Source organism: Balaenoptera musculus, chromosome 19 (assembly GCF_009873245.2).
Source record: "Balaenoptera musculus isolate JJ_BM4_2016_0621 chromosome 19, mBalMus1.pri.v3, whole genome shotgun sequence".
NCBI lineage: Eukaryota > Metazoa > Chordata > Mammalia > Artiodactyla > Balaenopteridae > Balaenoptera > Balaenoptera musculus.
The window spans coordinates 1,588,359-1,608,277 of NC_045803.1; the positions used below are offsets into that span (position 1 = coordinate 1,588,359).

Consider the following 19,919-nt stretch of genomic DNA (forward strand, 5'->3'; position numbering starts at 1 on the left):
CTCTGAGGCCCAGCTGAACCAGGCTGTGCAAGCCATGGTACCCTTGTTTCTGAAACTGAACAGGACCCTGCAGGGCCCTCCTGGGTACAAAAGTCTGTCCCACTTGTTTCTTTTTTTTTGTTTGTTTTTAATATTTATTTATTTATTTGGTTGTGTCAGGTCTTAGTTGTGGTGGGTGAACTCCTTAGTAGTGGCATGTGAACTCTTAATTGAGGCATGCATGTGGGATCTAGTTCCCTGGCCAGGGATCGAACCCAGGCCCACCTGCGTTGGGAGCACAGAGTCTTAACCACTGTGCCACCAGGGAAGTCCCCCTTGTTTCCTGTACATAGAGAAAGACTTTAGTTTCCTAGGCCTTCCCTGAGCTCCAAAGAGCAGATTCAAGTAGTTACTAACTAGAGAGGTGAGAGAGTACAGAAAGAAAGGAAAAGCAGTCAAATAAAAACAGTAATGACAGTTGGAACAATAGTTCAGTGGTAAAATACTCACAGGAATTCTAGTTCCTTCTGAAAGGTTATAGATAACAATCTGATGCATATTCTTGAGTTGTTTTGCAGAAACAAGACCTCCAGCCAGGTGGAGGATGGTGACTACATGATGACAACAAGCACGTAGGCCTGAGACTGGTTGGAAACCAGAAGTTGATGATGAAGATTCCTGAAAATCACCCTGTGACCTTACCAGCAACCAATCAGAAGAAAGTAGGTGAGCAGGCCCAGGTTCAGTTTGATAACAGACACTAGACATTTTTAAAACTTCTGCTAACTACAACCTTGCAGTTTCAACATTCCCCTCTTATAACTATATAGCCATTTCTGACCCTAACCAATCCTTGCTTTATAAGCACCCTTACTTCTTGACAGCTCCAATTATAATTCTTGACAAACAACTCATGGAACTAACTGTGGCCTTACATTTTTGCCTTTATAGGCTTCCTCCATTTTGTAGTTCAGGTAACAATTCAAGTGCTTCTCGCATCTACGTTTCCCGGGTGTCCATAACAAGCCCTAAATAAATGCCTGTTTAGTTCAATCAGGTCTTCATTTCTGAAATTTTGGCTAAACACTCAAAACACATAAATGTATTCTGTAATTGACTGTGTTGTCATTAATTTTTACTGTCCATCTCCTTTGACCGGAAATTCAGAACTCATGAGGGTAGGCGTCTTTGTCTCTCTTGATCTTGATGCAGCTAAAGTAGTGCCTGGAATGGGGGTAGGCACTTCATGAGAGTTTCTTAAGGAGGGAGGTAAATATGATGCTACAGATGCCCTGTTTGTTTTTTAGCATTTTTGGCAAAGCTGTCTGCTCTCTTTACATAGCCCTCCCAGCTGTACTTAAATTAAAAAATTTTAAATAAATAAATAATAGATCACATGTTACAAAGCTATAACCACAAGCTAGCCAAGTTTCCTGTGTAACTACGTGCTCTGCTTCATTCCCTCACTTCTCAGACTTCAGTGTCTCTAGAAACTGCACTGAGAGCCTAACCTTGTTCACATGGCCAAGGGCTATTTTGGCCACTAACTTTGAATAATTAAATAATGATAGATTTCAGCAATTTCCAAATTTCACAAATATTTTCTGACGGATGATATCAACTCTCCATGCATTGTTACTGCCAATTGCTGGTGAAATTATATTGTCCCAGCAAGGGAAAGAGGATCATGTAATCCAATCCTTTACCTCAGGGTTCAAATGCCCCCTTTGTAAATAAACTATGACTGGGACCATAGAGTCACCGTCCAGGGAGAAAATGGCATGCGGTAAGTCACTCTTCTTTTGAGATAGGTAGATCTTAGATTCTAGAAAAGAACTGAATACATATCTAAATGTGGAGTAAGAAATATGTGTCCACCCCTGAATGGGACACCGTCACTGGCTCTACGTTTCTTCTGAGGGAACCAGAGACACAGCACATGATCCACCTGCTTCTGGCCACCCACATCCCTCCTCTGTCTTCCCCACCATGGCCCTGTCTGGAGTCTTTGCTCTCTTTACCCTGACCTAACACACTGAGACTCATAAATTGAGTCTAAAGCATCAGCCTACATGCTTTGGAAGAGCAATAAGACAGTGTTTATTAGACCCCAACTATGGATGGATGCACTTTGTGGCTGAGTGACAATCTGGTATCATGTGCGCATTTGTTTTATTTAGGTTTGGGGAACATCTGAACTATAACTCTATTATAGTTATATATATATATATATTAGTTATATATATATGGTTATATATATTGGAATATAACTCTATTATATCTGAGTACCTCTCTCTGATCAGCAGACTACATTCCATGGAAATCTGGGTGCGTCCCCTTTAAGAAGCGTGGTTCTGCGGATATCTGGGTGCGTCCCCTTTAAGAAGCGTGAACCCCCGCCAGTACTCAGAGCCTTGGGACACTCCTTCCCAGCTACCCTCAGGGTGAGGAGGAAATTTCCCAGAGGTGGGGAGCACTGCCGCTTGACAGGTCGTAGAGCGCTGTGAACCACATTACCCCGAAGGCAAAGCGCGGCGCGTAAGGGTCCCTGAACCAATGACGGCTCAGGAGAGAGCCACTTCCGTTCTAGGGGGCGGTGTCTGGGCGGGCCTTCCGGCGTCGACCGCGGGCGACATTTTTAAACTCGGACCTGTTCGCTGGTGCGCGCTTCGGTACCTTGGGTCGGCACCAGGTAAAGGGAGCCAGGAGGGCGCTGTGTCCGCTGCTCTGAGGAAAGGCTGAGGCTCCGCGTGGACGCCATCCGGCCTGACTCTGTCTCGGGGCCGGGAGGGGCCTCCGTGCCCGGGCCCCACCATTGCCCACAGACTCCGCTGGGACGGCCACGCCGATGGGTGCGATTCAGGTAAATGCTCCCTCCGGGCCCTCAGACAACTCTTCTCATTCTGCAGTATTTTCGTTCTTATCAATGTTCTCTTACGAGCGTCCTATGTTTATTTGTTTCCCAAAACCTTGGTTTTCCGAATATTGAAATATGACGTGCGTGGGGGAAAAAAAATTGCAGAGAACTTCCATGTTCAGTTGAATAAGCAGCTCTTACTAATACCCGTTCTTTGCTCAAGCCAAGAAATGAGATATAAGTAGGACCCCAGAAGCCGCCTGTGTGTGCCTTCCATAAGTTATCCCCATCCCCCAAAAGTTAAGGTATTGTCTGATGTTTCAAGTAAGCATTTCCTTGCCTTTCCTGATAGTTTCAGCTGTGTGGAAAATATTTGACGACTGTAGTTTACCTTCGCTCAGTTATCTTAAAACTCTTTTATGACTGGAATCATATAAGTATTATGATGTATTTTTATTCATTTGCCCAATATGGTGTGACTTTACCCATTTTTTCATGGCTATCCGTTAATTTTCCTTCCTTTGCAGTGTTCTAATAGTGTGAATACAGTATATGAGTAAAATGTCTTTATAAATTCTGCTGTTGAAGGCTTTCTTTGTTTTTTTGTTTTTTTTTTTTTGCTTGTTTGTTTTTTGGTCTCCTTTCTGTAATTATAAACATTGCTACGCTAGCCATACCTTCCTTGCTTTCTGGGGTATATAAAGCACACATTTGTTTAGCGTATATGTTAAAATTATTATTGTATTTAAATGGACATTTCCACTTTTTGATCTTGTTTTGCTCCATGTTACTAATTTTAATTTAGTGCCTTGAATGAGATTGTTATACTTAGTCTTAATCTATCCCATAGTTGTATTTTTTTTTTAACATCTTTATTGGAGTATAGTTGCTTTACAATGGTGTGTTGGTTTCTGCTTTATAACAAAGTGAATCAGCTATACGTATACATATATCCCCATATCCCCTCCTTCTTGCGTCTCCCTCCCACCCTCCCTATCCCATCCCTCTAGGTGGTCACAAAGCACCGAGCTGATCTCCCTGTGCTATGCGGCTGCTTCCCACTAGCTATCTGTTTTACATTTGGTAGTGTATATATGTCAGTGCCACTCTCTCACTTCGTCCCAGCTTACCCTTCCCCCTCCCCGTGTCCTCAAGTCCATTCTCTACGTCTGCGTCTTTATTCCTGTCCTGCCCTGTCCTGCCCGTAGGTTCTTCATAACTGTTTTTTTTTTAGATTCCATATATATGTGTTAGCATACGGTATTTGTTTTTCTCTTTCTGATTTCACTCTGTATGACAGACTCTAGGTCCATCCACCTCACTACAAATAACTCAATTTCGTTTCTTTTTATGGCTGAGTAATATTCCATTGTATATATGTGCCACATCTTCTTTATCCAGTCATCTGTCGATGGACACTTAAGTTGCTTCCATGTCCTGGCTATTGTAAATAGCGCTGCAGTGAACATTGTGGTATATGACTCTTTTTGAATTATGGTTTTCTCAGGGTATATGCCCAGTAGTGGGATTGCTGGGTCGTATGGTAGTTCTATTTTTAGTTTTTTAAAGAACCTCCATACTGTTCTCCATAGTGGCTGTATCAATTTACATTCCCACCAACAGTGCAAGAGGGTTCCCTTTTTTTCGCACTCTCTCTACCATTTATTGTGCGTAGATTTTTTGATGATGGCCATTCTGACTGGTGTGAGGTGATACCTCATTGTAGTTTTGATTTACATTTCTCTAATGATTAGCGATGCCGTAGTTGTGTTTTTATACACACTCATCATGTATTAGGTAAACGTACAGTTTTACAGTATACAGCCACTTAGAGGGTTTCTGCTTTTGCAGTGATTGTACTTTGCTAATAGTATTTATTTTACTGTTACATCATCGTTCTCTGGTGGTATTGGAAGAGAAAATGATTAAGACATCTTGTTAAAATACTTGTTTTAAGGGGGACAAAATGAATCCTTGTAAGGATAAAAAGTTATAATGCTGGGAATCCTTATCAAGATGTTTAGAACCGAAGAAGATATTTCCATGTTTTTATAATGAGGGTGGAATAGAGATCAGGTCTCATAGGTTGTTTCCTTTGTCTTAAGTTTAAGGAGTCATCTTTGACAGCCACTTACGTCAAACTGCTGGAGGCCAAGCACTTTTACTCTGATGCCAGCAACAACCCCTTTATCACAGATTAATTTTCTGGTGCCATTTTCTTCTTGTTACTCTCTCTCTCTCTCTCTTTTTTTTTTTTTTAGGCCACACTGCGCAGCTAGCAGTATCTTAGTTCCCAGACCAGGGATGGAAATCGAACCCATGGCAGTGAAAGCACCAAGTTTTAACCTCTGAACCACCAGGGAATTCTGAGATTCATTTTCAGTGTGAAGTCAACAAATGGTGGTTCCCATCTCTACTGCAGGAGAAAAAAGCAGGTAGGAAATTACAGATAATCTGTCTGAATATTTATGAAAGAAAAAGGATATATAAATAACATGGATAAAAATTAAAAATATGTATTCTTGAATTCTATATATAATGTTATAATAATTTTCTTGAGTTTTATTATTATTTTTTATGTACAGCAGGTTCTTATTAGTTATTTATTTTATACATACTAGTGTGTATATGTCAATCCCAATCTTCCAATTCATTCCCCCCCGCCAACATCCCCCCCTTGGTGTCCATACGTTTGTTCTCTACATCTGTGTGTCTATTTCTGCCTTGCAAACCGGTTCATCTGTACCATTTTTCTAGATTCCACATATATGCGTTAATATACTATACTTGTTTTTCTCTTTCTGACTTACTTCACTCTGTAGGACAGTCTCTAGTTCCATCCTCGTCTCTACAAGTGACCCCATTTCGTTCCTTTCTATGGCTGACTAATGTTCTATTGTATGTATGTACCACATCTTCTCTATCCATTCGTCCATCGATGGGTATTTAGGTTGGATCCATGTTCTGGCTATTGTAAATAGTGCTGCAATGAACATTGGGGTGCATGTGTCTTTTTTTTTTGAATTTTTGAATTTTATTTATTTTTTATACAGTAAGTTCTTATTAGTTATCTATTTTATACGTATTAGTGTTTATATGTCAATCCCAATCTCCCAATTCATCCCACCACCACCAACCCCGCGCCACTTTCCCCCCTTGGTGTCCATACGTTTGTTCTCTACATCTGTGTGTCTTATTTCTGCCCTGCAGACTGGTTCATCTGTACTATTTTTCTAGGTTCCACATATATGTGTTAACATACAATATTTGTTTTTCTCTTTCTGACTTACTTCACTCTGTATGACAGTCTCTAGATTCATCCACGTCTCTACAAATGACCCAATTTCGTTCGTTTTTATGGCTGAGTAATATTCCATTGTATATATGTACCACATCTTCTTTATCCAGTCGTCTGTTGATGGGCATTTAGGTTGTTTCCATGACCTGGCTATTGTAAATAGTGCTGCAGTGAACATTGGGGCGCATGCGTCATTTATTTGTTTATGTATGTATGTATGTATGGCTACGTTGGGTCTTCGTTGCTGTGCACGGCTTTCTCTAGTTGCAGCAAGCGGGGACTACTCTTCATTGCAGTGCGTGGGCTGCTCTTCATTGCAGTGCATGGGCTTCTCATTGCAGTTGCTTGTTGCAGAGCATGGGCTTTAGGTGTGTGGGCTTCAGTAGTTGTGGCTCTTGGGCTCAGTAGTTGTGGCTTGTGGGCTCTACAGTGCAGGCTTAGTAGTTGTGGCGCACGGGCTTAGTTGCTCCACAGCATGTGGAATCTTCCTGGACCGGGGCTCGAACCCTTCTCTCCTGCATTGGCAGGCAGATTCTTAACCACTGTGCCACCAGGGATGTCCCTGCAAGTGTCTTTTTCAATTACAATTTTCTCTGGGTATATGCCCAGTAGTGGATTGCTGGGTCATATGGTAATTCTATTTTTAGCTTTTTAAGGAACCTCCATACTGTTCTTCATATGGCTGTATCAATTTACATTCCCACCAACAGTGAAAGACAGTTCCCTTTTCTCCACACCCTCTCTAGCATTTGTTGTTTGTAGATTTTCTGATAATGCCCATTCTAACTGCTGTGAGGTGATACCTCATTGTAGTTTTGATTTCCATTTCTCTAATAATTAGCGATGTTGAGCGGCTTTTCATGTGCTTCTTGGCCATCTGTATGTCTTTGGAGAAATGTCTAATTAGGTCTTCTGCCCATTTTTGGATTGGGTTGTATGTTTTTTTAATATTGAGCTGCATGAACTGTCTATATATCTTGGAGATTAATCCTTTGTCCGTTGATTCGTTTGCAAGTATTTTCTCCCATTCTGAGGGTTGTCTTTTCGTCTTGTTTGTAGTTTCCTTTGCTCTGCAAAAGCCTTTAACTTTCATTAGGTCCCATTTGTTTATTTTTGTTTTTATTTCCATTACTCTAGGAGGTGGATCAAAAAAGGTCTTGCTGTGATTTATGTCAAAGAGTGTCTTCCTATGTTTTCCTCTAAGAGTTTTATAGTGTCCAGTCTTACATTTAGATCTCTAATCCATTTTGAGTTTATTTTTGTGTATGGTGTTAAGGAGTGTTCTAATTTCATTCTTTACATATAGCTGTCCAGTTTTCCCAGCACCAGTTATTGAAGGGACTGTCTTTTCTCCATTGTATATCCTTGCCTCTTTTGTCATAGATTAGTTGACCATAGGTGCATGAGTTTTTCTCTGGGTTTTCTGTCCTGTTCCATTGATCTATATTTCTGTTCTTGTGTCAGTACTATATCGGTTTGATTACTGTATCTTTGTAGTATAGTCTAAAGTCAGGGAGTCTGATTCCTCCAGCTCCATTTTATTCCCTCAAGACTGCTTTGGCTATTCGGGGTCTTTTGTGTCTCCATACAGATTTTAGGACTTTTTGTTCTAGTTCTGTAAAAAATGCCACTGGTAATTTGATAGGGATTGCATTGAATCTGTAGATTGCTTTGGGTAGTATAGTCATTTTCACAATATTGATTCTTCCAATCCAAGAACATGGTATATCTCTCCATCTGTGTCATCTTCGATTTCTTTCTTTCTTTTTTTTTTAATTAATTAATTAATTTTTGGCTGAGTTGGGTCTTCGTTGCTGCATGCGGGCTTTCTCTAGCTGCTGCGAGCGGGGGCTACTCTTTGTTGTAGTGCGTGGGCTTCTTGTTGCGGTAGCTTCTCTTGTTGCAGAGCACAGGATCTAGGCACGCGGGCTTCAGTAGTTGTGGCTTGTGGGCTCTAGAGCGCAGGCTCGGTACTTGTGGCGCACGGGCTTAGTTGCTCTGCGGCATGTGGGATCTTCCCAGACCAGGGCTCGAACCCGTGTCCCCTGCACTGGCAGGTGGATTCTTAACCACTGCGCCACCAGGGAAGCCCATCTTTGATTTCTTTCATCAGTGTCTTACAATTTTCTGAGTACAGGTCTTTTACCTCCTTGGTACGTTTATTTCTAGGTATTTTATTCTTTTTTGTTGCAGTGGTGAATGGGATTGTTTCCTTAATTTCTCTTTCTGATCTTTCATTGTTAGTGTATAGGAATGCAACAGATTTCTGTGCATTAATTTTGTATCCTGTAACTTTACCAAATTCATTGATTAGCTCTAGTAGTTTTCTGGTGGCATCTTTAGGATTCTCTATGTATAGTATCATGTCATCTGCAAACAGTGACACTTTTACTTCTTATTTTACAATTTGTATTCCTTTTATTTTTTCTTCTCTGATTGCCATGGCTACGACTTCGAGAGCTATGTTGAATAATAGTGGCGAGAGTGGACATCCTTGTCTTGTTCCTGATCTTAGAGGAAATGCTTTCAGTTTTCCACCATTGAGAATGATGTTTGCTGTGGGTTTGTCATATATGGCCTTTATTATGTTGAGGTAGGTTCCCTCAATGCCCACTTTCTGGAGAGTTTTTATCATGTAAATGGGTGTTGAATTTTGTCAAAAGCTTTTTCTGCATCTATTGAGATGATCAGATGGCTTTTATTCTTCAACTTTTTAAAAAATAAATTTATTTATTTATTTAATTTATTTTTGGCTGCATTGGGTCTTCGTTGCGGTGTGCAGGCTTCTCATTGTGGCAGCTTCTCCTGTTGTGGAGCACGGGCTCTAGGCGCACAGGCTTCAGTAGTTGTGGCACGTGAGCTCAGTAGTTGTGGCACACAGGCTTAGTTGCTCCATGGTATATGGGATCATCCCAGAGCAGGGCTCGAACCTGTGTCCCCTGCATTGGCAGGTGGATTCTTAACCACTGTACCACCAGGGAAGTCCCTTAGTAGTCTCTTATGATGCTTTGTACTTCTGTGGTGTCCATTGTAACTTCTCCTTTTTCATTTCTAATTTTATTGATTTCACTCCTCTCCCTCTTTTTCTTGATGAGTTTGGCTAAAGGTTTATCAATTTTGTTTATCTTCTCAAAGAACCAGCTTTTAGTTTTATTGATCTTTGCTATTGTTTTCTTTGTTTCTATTTCATTTATTTCTGCTCTGATCTTTATGATTTCTTTCCTTCTGCTAACTTTGGGTTTTGTTTGTTCTTCTTTCTCTAGTTCCTTTAGGTGTAAGTTTAGATTGTTTATTTGAGATTTTTCTTGTTTCTTGAGGTAGGCTTATATTGCTATAAACTTCCCTCTTAGAACTGCTTTTGCTGTATCCCATAGGTTTTGGATCATCGTGTTTTCATTGTCATTTGTCTCTAGGTATTTTTTGATTTCTTCAGTGATCTCTTGGTTATTTAGTAACGTACTGTTTAGCCTCTGTGTGTGTTTTTTACGTTTTATCCCCTGTAATTGATTTCTAATCTCATAGCGTTGTGGTCAGAAAAGATGCTTGATATGATTTCAATTTTCTTAAATTTACTGAGGCTTGATTTGTGACCCAAGATGTGATCTATCCTGGAGAATGTTCTGTGTGCACTTGAGAAGAAAGTGTAATCTGCTGTTTTTGGATGGAATGTTCTATAAATATCAACTAAATCTGTCTGGTCTATTGTGTCATTTAAAGCTTGTGTTTCTTTATTAATTTTCTGTCTGGATGATCTGTCCATTTATGTAAGTGAGGTCTTAAAGTCCCCCACCATTATCGTGTTACTGTCAATTTCCTCTTTTATAGCTGTTAACATTTGTCTTATGTATTGATTTGCTTCTATGTTGGGTGCATATATATTTATAATTGTTATAGCTTCTTCTTGGATTGATCCCTTTGTCATTATGTAGTGTCCTTCCTTGTCTCTTGTAACATTCTTTATTTTAAAGTCTTATTTTATATGATATGAGTATTGCTACTCCAGCTGTCTTTTGATTTCCATTTGCACAGAACATCTTTTTCCATCCCCTCACTTTCAGTCTTATGTGTCCCTAGGTCTTAAGTGGGTCTCTTGTAGACAGCATGTATATGGGTCTTGTTTTTGTATCCATTCAACGAGCCTGTGTCTTTTGGTTGGAGCATTTAATCCATTCACGTTTAAGGTAATTACCGATATGGATGTTCCTGCTACCCTTTTGTTAATTGTTTTGGGTTTGTTTTGTAGGTTCTTTTCTTCTCTTGTGTTTCCCACTTAGAGAAGTTCCTTTAGCATTTGTTGTAGAGCTGATCTGGTGGTGCTGAATTCTCTTATCTTTTGCTTGTCTGTAAAGGTTTTGATTTCTCCATCAAATCTAAATGAGATCCTTGCCAGTAGAGTAATCTTGGTTGTAGGTTCTTTTCATCACTTTAAATTTCATGTCACTCCCTTCTGGCTTGTAGAGTTTCTGCTGAGAAATCAGCTGTTAACCTTATGGGAGTTCCCTTGTATGTTATTTGTCGTTTTTCCCTTGTTGCTTTTAATAATTTTTCTTTGTCTTTCTTTTTGTCAGTTTGATTACTGTGTGTCTCAGCGTGTTACTCCTTGGGTTTGTCCTGCCTGGGACTCTCTGTGCTTCCCAGACTTGGGTGGCTCTTCCCTTTCCCATGTTAGGGAAGTTTTCGACTATAATCTCTTCAAATAGTTTCTCGGGTCCGTTGTCTCTCTCTTCTGCTTCTGGGACCTGTATAATACGAATGCTGTTGCATTTAACGTTGTCCCAGTGGTCTCTTAGGCTATCTTCTTTTCTTTTCATTCTTTTTTCTTTACTCTGTTCTGCAGCAGTGAATTCCACCATTCTGTCTTCCAGGTGACTTCTGCCTCAGTTATTCTGCTATTGATTCCTTCTAGTATATTTTTCATTTTGGTTATTGTATTATTCATCTCTGTTTTGTTTGTTCTTTAATTCTTCTAGGTCTTTTTAAACATTTCTTGCATCTTCTTGATCTTTGCCTCCGTTCTTTTTCCGAGGTTAGCCTATCTCCACTTCATTTAGTTGTTTTTCTGAGGTTTTATCTTGTTTCTTCATCTGGTACATAGTCCTCTGCGTTTTCATTTTGTTTGTTTTTCTGTGAATGTGGTTTTCATTCCACAGGCTGCAACATTGTAGTTTTTCTTGCTTCTGCTGTCTGCCCTCTGGTGGATGAGGCTATCTAAGAGGCTTGTGCAAGCTTCCTGATAGGAGCGACTGGTGGTGGGTAGAGCTGGGTGTTGCTCTGGTGGGCACTGCTCAGTAAAACTTTAATTGGTTTGTCTGCTGATGGGTGGGACTGAGTTCCCTCCCTGTTGGTTGTTTGGCCTGAGGCGACACAGCACTGGAGGCTACAGGCTCTTTGATGGGGCTAATGCTGGACTCTGGGAGGGCTCATGCCAAGGAGTACTTCCCAGAGCTTCTGCTGCTGCTGTCCTTGACCCTGTGGTGAGCCACAGCCATCCCCCGCATCTGCAGGATACCTTCCAACACTAGCTGGTAGGTCTGGTTCAGTTTCCTATGGAGTCACTACTCCTTCCCCTTGGGTCCTGATGCGCACACTACTTTGTGTATGCCCTCCAGGCTTGGAGTATATGTTTCCCCCAGTCCTGTCGAAGTCCTGTAGTCAAATCCTGCTAGCCTTCAAAGTCTGTTTCTCTGGGAATTCCTCCTCCTGTTGCCAGATCCCAAGGTTGGGAACCCTGACTTGGGGCTCAGAACCTTCACTCCAGTGGGTGGACTTCTGTGCTGTAAGTGTTCTCCAGTTTGTGACTCACCCACCCAGCAGTTATGGGATTTGATTTTATTGTGATTGCCCCTCTCCTACTGTCTCATTGCAGCTTCTGCTTTGTCTTTGGATGTGGGGTATCTTTTTTCCTGAGTTCCAGTGTCTTCCTGTCGATAATTGTTCAGTAGTAAGTTGTAATTCCAGTACTCTCACAAAAGGCAGTGAACACACATCCTTCTACTCCGCCATCTTGAACCAGTCTCCATAATGTTATGATAATTTCTAATCAGAACTTAGTATATGGATTATGTAAGCTGAAATTTTATATAAAGCAATAATTTATAAGATAACCAAGTAAAATTGGAAAAGGAAGTATAATATACGAACTTTTGATCAGATGTTAGGACCAACTACAAGCTACAAGAAGAGAAAAATGTATATTGGCAAGGGAGAAATAGACAGAAGAAGGGAATCAAATGGAAGTGTCAGAAACAGACCTGTACGTAAAATGAGACTTAATTTTGATATTTGTGACTTAGGGCTATAATAGCGCTTTATGACCTGCCAACACTATTTCCTTGCCAACACGATCCCTTATTCTTCTGGCTCACTGGCCTCCAGTCATAATAGCTTCGTGGATGCTGCTCAAACACACCAGGCATGACTCTGATAGAGAGGCTTTGCACTTGTTTGTCCCACTTTTGTACAGCCTTTTTCTCAAGATATCCACATGACCTTATGGTACAACTGTAACTGTATGGTACAACTGTAACATTTTCTGCCCTCTTTTATGCTTTAGTTTCCTCTTGAACATTTGTCTTCGCCTGAAATATTAAACGGTTCATTCATTAATCTTTTTTGTTTATGTTGCTGATGGGAATTAATATTACATGGCCCTGCTCTTCCCACAGGTTCCACATTCAGCAGAACCACTTATGGACCCTGCACTGGTGAGTGTCAGGTGTCCTAGAAGTCTTTTGCTGCCACTCTTCCTGGACTTGGTGTCTGGGGACCCTAAGCCCAGGTTTCCAAGTCCAGGCCAGAGGTTATATGGACAGATTCCCATTTTTGGCAGCCAGTGGACTGAGATGTGAAAGGTTGTCTTAGGTATAGCGGGTAATATGTACAAATGTTTGAGGATGAGATTGAGATGGGAGTGTTTTAGGACTTGTGTAGGTCTTTGTTAACAGCTGGTAAGAACAGAGAGCAAGGGGGCCAGAGTTAGACCTAGAATGGTCGCCTGAGAAGAGGTTTCTGTTCTGAGAATGATGGCAGACATGGAATTTTTGGAACAGAGAGGGAAAGTAATGTGACTTGACTTAGGTTTTAAGAGGCTACTCCTGGCTGCGGAGTGCACAAGAGACTGGGGGAGAGAAAGACAAGGAGATAATGAAGGAGGCTATTGCAGTCATCCAGATGCACATTAGTTCTTGCTGGACCAAAGTGGTGCATGAGGAGGTAGGAGAAATCCTTGGCTTTTGGATTTGCTTTTAAAGTAGGAACTGACCAGATTTTCTAATGTGGAGGGCTCATGGATGACTCCAATGTTTTTTTCCCTTTGCATCTGGAAGGGTGGCAGTGCCATCAACTGAGATGGGGAAGTCAGTGGTAGCAGTCCTTTTCCGTGAGAATATTAGGAATTGGGTTTTGGCTGTTTTGATTCTCAGATGTTCCAGTGACTCCAAGTATAGGAGACAAGGGGACGGCTGAACGTGAAGATCTAGAGTGCTGGGGGAGGCTTCAGGATGCCATTAGGGGACAAGGGAAGAGAGGGGGCTGTCACAAAGACAAGAAGAGTCGTCATCAGCGGGAACGTGGTGGGGGGAGGGAAAGTCCAGCAGGTGGCTCAGGTTTTTATGGGGGAGCGGCCATGAAATTGATGCAGAGGGAAAGCAGAATGGAGGTGAAGTGATAGTAAAGTCAGGCTGGTGGTTATTTTTCCTCCTGTGCACTCACTAGGCTTTTGTGGTGGAACTTGGGTAGTTTCTGACAGAATGTCAAATGAGTTTACCTAAGGTGTGTCAAATGGGTGTGTATTTTGAAGGGGTGTTATATGGACAGAGATTGCAACTGGTGAAGAGACATAATGTGCAATACAGAGGTGGAACATGAACAGGCATATTTAGATTTGCATGTTTTGACTGAGGTTAAAGTCAGGAACAAGGCCTGGTGGGGAAGCCTTCAGAACAGTCCAGTGGAGAGTTAGGGTACGGTGGGATCCTGCTGCATTGGCAGGAACTTCCTGATGCCATGTGCAGGAGGGTATGTGAGGAGGCAGGAGACATGCCAGTTTTGTGGGCCGGGTGGTGGTGATGGGGATCAGATGTATAAGGAGTTAGCCAGTGAGTAATATGCATGTGGGGAAGGTGTGTGACCAAATTGCCCCAGGGCCCTCATACCAGGAGTTTAAGAGAGAATGATGAGCCCAAGTTTGTTTGTGTCTGGGAGACATGATCCTGGGGACACTGAGGCTGTTGTCTTGCAGGAGAGGGAGGGGGCCATGCATACCAAGCCCACAGCTTAGATGGCATCTATCTGTCCACCTACCTACCTATTGTTGCTGAGAGTTGTACCTAGCGCTCAAGGAAGTATGAAGAGTTATTCGGTACCAGTGCCCTCTAAGTTAGGGAGCTGGGGAGGATGATGGACCCAGAGTGAGTATGGGTTAGGGGTACTTACGGGGTCCTGGGGAGAGAGGCTGCTTATGGAGACATCTGTCCCTGTCATCACAGGGCCCTGTGACCTTTGAGGACGTGGCTGTGTACTTTTCCCAGGAGGAGTGGAAGCTTCTTGATGAGGCCCAGAGATTCCTGTACCACGATGTGATGCTGGAGACCTTTGCACTTGTTGCATCATTGGGTAAGGCCCTCACACCTATCCCAGCATCCTGGACAGGTCTCTGCCTTTCCCCTTTTTTCCAAAGGCAAGTCTGTTTTTTCACAGCTAGACAGTGGGTACATCTCTATTACTGCCTCCCTCTCATCTGTGTTGTTGGTGCCAAGGCTGAGTGAGTGTGTATACGACTTCCTTTCAGAAGTATCCCCAATACCAGCGGCTCTGAAGTTTTTTCAGTGAAGTTTTTCTGGGTCATAAGACTTGGAATTAGTTCAGTGGGTTCCATTAATCTCAGCCACTCCCTGCTAAGTTGACTCCGTAGACCCATGCACCTTTGTGCTCCACGCTCTTCCATCTTCCAGCTGACATTTCTTGGGGCCTCACCATTCCAGGAATTGTTGGGACTTAATGTGGTCAGCACTTGTGGGGTCTTCTTGGCTGTTTCTGTGAGACCCTCATCTCAAAGATTCTTTTTGTTACATATTTTTTTTCCTGAGGTTGTTTTGGGATTGGTTGTCCCCCAGGCCAGTACTGACTGTTCACCTGTCATGTCTTTCTCTCAGGACTTGCATCTTCTAGGTCCCATGTTGTCCAGCTGGAGCTGAGAGGAGAACCCTGGGTACATGACAGAGTGGACATGACTCCAGACAGAGCAAGAGGGGCTCAAATTGGGCCTGGCCCTGGTAATTGGCATTGGGGGAGGAAGTGACATCATGGTTTGATTCATGTCATATCAGGAACATGTCCCGTACCCAACACTGTTTTGGTGTCAAGGCCAGTGACTGTGTACCTCATTTCTGTTTCTCCTCCATCCTTGACACTTGCCTCCTGTGATTTTTACTCTGGCTTCCAACCCAGGATTATCCCTCACCTCTCTGTCTTCCACTCCTCATTGTTCCTCTCCATCCTCGCTCTGCTGTGCTTTCCACTATTCACCTACACTTAATGTTTCATGAGGTCTGCACCTCTCCTCAAAATAGTCCTTGAACGCCAGCTACTCAGTGAAAATCAGATTATCCTGGACCTGGACACAGCTTTCCACATAGCACACACATGTCACCAGCAGCCAAGGTCCTAGTGAAAAGTGTTCCTGGAGGAATGAGTTGTGGACCCCTAGCTCCTTTATGCATTCCACCCCATCCTTCTGTCATTTGCATGGTGAGTGCTCCCTGTTCTGTGATGTGTAGAGGGTCAGTACTGTACAGCAGGGCTTTCCTAACCTCCCTGCAACTTCTTGTCTTGAAAACAGTCCCATAGATTTATTCCTTTCTGTGTCAGACACACATTTGTGATGGGGCTGCCTCCTTCTACCAAAATTCTATGTCAAGTTTACCCGTATTTCTTTGCTTTCAGGGTGTTGGTATATGGCAGAGAACAAGCAGACACCCTCTGAGCAGAGTGTTTCTGTAGAAGTGCCACAAATAAATACTTCAGAGGCAGACCTGTCCACCCTGAAGTCCTATCCCTGGGAGAGGTACTGCCTGTACTTAGAAGGTGGTTTGCATCTAGCTGAGGACCTTGGCACAAACCCTGGCCAGAAACTCTGTGGGGCAGGTGTGCAGTTTCACCAGCACAGTGGAGAGGAACTCTTTAGAAGAGACGTGGGTAAGACCTTTATGAAGAGCCGCACCATCCATGCATCCAAGAAGTCTTTCACATTCCAGGAGCCTTGGAAGGATTTCCCTTGTAGCTCTGGCCTTCTCCAGCACCAGGTCACTCCACAAAAGGACACCGAGTTTGTAGAGGCCTTTCACAATGGAGAAAAGCGTTACAAGTGCAGTGAATGTGGGAAAGCCTTCTGCCGCAAATACAGACTTGCTCAGCACCAGAGAGTCCACACTGGAGAAAGGCCTTATGAATGCAGTGAATGTGGGAGAGTCTTTAGATGCAACTCCAACCTTGTTATACATAGAAGAATTCACACTGGGGAAAGGCCTTATGAGTGTAGAGAATGTGGGAAGTTCTTTAGGCAAAACGCCCAACTTATTGTGCACCAGAGAATTCACACTGGAGCCAAGCCTTACGAGTGCAGTGAATGTGGGAAAACCTTCATTACTAAAAGCAAACTTGTTCAGCACCAGAGAGTCCACACTGGAGAGAGACCTTATGAATGTGGAGAATGCAGAAAAGCCTTCACCTATAAACGCATGCTTGTTCAGCATCAGAGAGTCCACACTGGAGAGAGGCCTTATGAGTGCAGTGAATGTGGGAAAGTCTTTAGGTACATTGCCAGCCTCATTAAACATAGAAGAATTCACACTGGGGAAAGGCCTTATGAGTGTAGTGAATGTGGGAAGTCCTTTAGGCAAAGGGCCCACCTTCAGGTCCACCAGAGAATTCACACTGGAGCAAAAACTTACAAGTGCAGTGAATGTGGGAAATGTTTTAGCCAAAACTCTATTCTCACTACGCACCAGAGAGTTCACACTGGCGAAAGGCCTTATAAGTGCAGTGAATGTGGAAAGTGTTTTAGTCAAAGCTCTACTCTTATTAAGCACCAGAGTTCACATTGGAGGAAAACCATATGAGGAGAACTCTGAATGAGGAGAATTATTTAGCCAAAGCATCCAGCTTACTCAACACCGAAAAGCTCACACCACAGAAAGGCCTCATCAGTGCAGCAAATGTGGAAAGGTTTTCTGTCAAAGGTCTGCTCTGAGCACTAGAAACTTCACAGCTCAGATAGACCCTATGAGTACAGCAAATGTAGGAAAGCTTTCAGCCAAAGGTCTTAACCTTATTCGATACCAGAAAGTTCATACTGGAGAAGGGCCTTCAAATGAGATGAGGAGAGCAGCGAATGAGCTGTCTCCTTAGTTAATACATCATACTGAATAGACTCTTTGAGGAAGTCATCAACTGGAAGTTGAATGCCATACATCTGAACAGCCCTCGTGTGCAGATTGCCTATGAGTACCGGGTTCATAGGAAGCTTTTCAGGAGCTACGCTCTACTTTCTAACCTGTGCAAGGCCCTTTTTGGACTCAATATCACTAAGTTTTTTACCTCTCCCATGTGGCAGATCCCAGTCCTGGGGCATCAGTCATCGCACTGTGATCAGGGTAGGTAGACCTTTGTGCTGTCCTGTCCCCTGGAGGGAAGCATGAATAGCCTGAGCACTTGGGTGTTGTCATTCTCTTCCGTCAAGGACAGGACCTAAGCAGATTTGACCATGGTGACCCAATGTGGGTTCCCTTGGCAGCTTACAGAAGTTTACTTTCCTTGGTGGTATTGTCTCATGTCATGCTCACGATGGATGTTTCTAGCTCCAGGTCACCCTGTTTGGGAACGATCTGCCTCCATTTGCTCTGCTCTGTGAAAAAATAAAGACTATAGTTTAAGCCACGTCTTTTGTGGGTGTTCCAATCTTTGTCAGTAAGGATAGTATCATGGCGGAGAATGGTTTTCACTCCAGTTTTGGTCTAATTTGAATTGTTGTCCAAGGCCTCCTGGGGTAGACTACAGGGTTCTGTGGGACTAATGTGATCTGGATGTTAGAATTTTTGGTGGGTCCCGAGGTCACCCTGAGATGAGGACAGTTGTGTGAACCACCAGTGTTTTTTGGAGCTGCATAAGTTCTCTTTTTTCACATGGGATGTCACATCATGACCCCAGTACTGTTCAAGAGAAGAAGTTGTCTAGGTCCAGCTGGAAAAGTGCCATGTGCCATAATGTCCATAACATGGTAGGCTGGTGTTGCTGAGCGTTAGATTACAGACATCAGGTGGGAACCATATTTGGTACAGAAACAGGGAATTAATAGGGAGTGAGTGACTAGCAAACAAAAAGAGATGAACGTATTCTAAAATTGCATCCATGAATGTTCCCGTGACTGTGCCTGTTTAGGATAATGTTTTTGCAAAAATTCTCAGGAGCTACAGAGCGGTTTCTCTCCTGAGGTCCCAGTCAGTGTCAGGCTGAATAATGTAAAGGTTTTGGGATTCCGTAGCATCTGCAGATTGTTTATCTCAAGGCCATTGGTGCATAGCAAAGATAATGGGTCATAAGAGTGGAAATCGTGTAGTCCAGGCATGTGGTTTTTAGGACGCAGGCAGTTCCTGGATAGCTCAAGTGGAAACACCTTTCATTGCTCACCGGTCTTCATTGCTACCACAACAGAATCCCTCCCATGAGACAAGGAGATGTGATGGGGTTAACATGTGGTTGCCAGAGTTCTACTGAAAAGGAGATTCAGATTTTTATGTGAAGCCAATTTCTATTAAATTTAATTGAGCTGTATAGGTGCTATGCATCGAACTGAACATACCTAAAATGTACAGCTTGGTTAAGTTTTAATACGTGTAAACCCACAGAATCATCATAATTACAAACATCCATCACTCCCATATCCACCTTCTGACATCTCTCCCAGGACTCCCAGGCAATTAGTATTGATATACTTTTTTCCCATTCAATTAGTGTTTTCTACACTTAATATCATTGGGGTCTTAATGTTTACTTTTATATTTGTCTCTTTTTCATGATGCATAACTATTTTGAGAATCATTTAAGTTGCTGATAAGTATAATTCATTTTTTTTCCTGAAAAATACACTGTTTGGATATACCACCCACTGACTGTTTATCCATACATCTGTTAAAGGATGGGGTTTTGTGGTTTGTATCCATTTTGGCTACGACAGATAAGCTTAATAAATTCTTTATATGTACGTATGGTTTCATATTCAAAATTCAATGACTATACCCTTTTGTGTGCCATTCACAGTATGGGAGCATTCCAGTTTTCCTGTATTCCTCTCTAGTACTTAGTTGATATGGCTAGTGTTTCAATATTACCTGTTTAATTGTGTAGAGGTGTCTCACTATGGTCTGATTGCATTTCCCTAATGATTCATGATGTTGAACATTTTTGTGTTCATTTGCCAGGTGTATGTCTTCTTTGATAAAATATCTTTTATTAGTAACTGAGAAGGCAAAAATCTGTTGGAACTTGACTTTTCTTCAGTGACTTCGCTGGGTGGAATAAATGTTTGTGCTTACATCGTTATTCACCACGTATGGTCCTCATTATTAACATAGTCTCCGTTACTTTAAGTCTAGACACGTATAAAACAACTAACCGAACCTTGATTGTTGTGTTTGCCAATTTCCCTGGTATGAATACTCCAACTGTGGGCAATTCCAAACAGTGAATATGAGGTTTTTACTGCACCAGAGGCGCAAGAAGCCAAACGCT

The 19,919-nt window shown here is 42.4% G+C and overlaps 1 protein-coding gene across 8 annotated transcripts in view; it reads left to right on the forward strand.

Annotated features, from left to right (window-relative positions):
• Positions 1 to 243: 243 nt before the first annotated feature.
• Positions 244 to 19,919, forward strand: part of LOC118884694 (zinc finger protein OZF-like) — a 40,049-nt gene continuing 20,373 nt past the window's right edge. For 4 of the 8 annotated variants that reach the window (XR_005017352.1, XR_005017347.1, XR_005017350.1 and 1 more), the window contains exons 1-7: positions 244 to 705; positions 2,286 to 2,842; positions 5,098 to 5,271; positions 12,800 to 12,838; positions 14,621 to 14,747; positions 15,287 to 15,406; positions 16,077 to 17,785. Coding sequence is in view for 1 of the 8 variants with exons in the window: in XM_036832477.1 (XP_036688372.1) it covers positions 12,824 to 12,838; positions 14,621 to 14,747; positions 15,287 to 15,406; positions 16,077 to 17,251 (1,437 nt within the window). In the remaining 7 variants the exon portion in view is untranslated. Of the gene's footprint in view, positions 706 to 2,285; positions 2,843 to 5,097; positions 5,272 to 12,799; positions 12,839 to 14,620; positions 14,748 to 15,286; positions 15,407 to 16,076; positions 19,731 to 19,919 lie in introns of those variants that run through there. The other 4 variants (XR_005017353.1, XR_005017348.1, XM_036832477.1 and 1 more) reach the window with 4 other exon arrangements.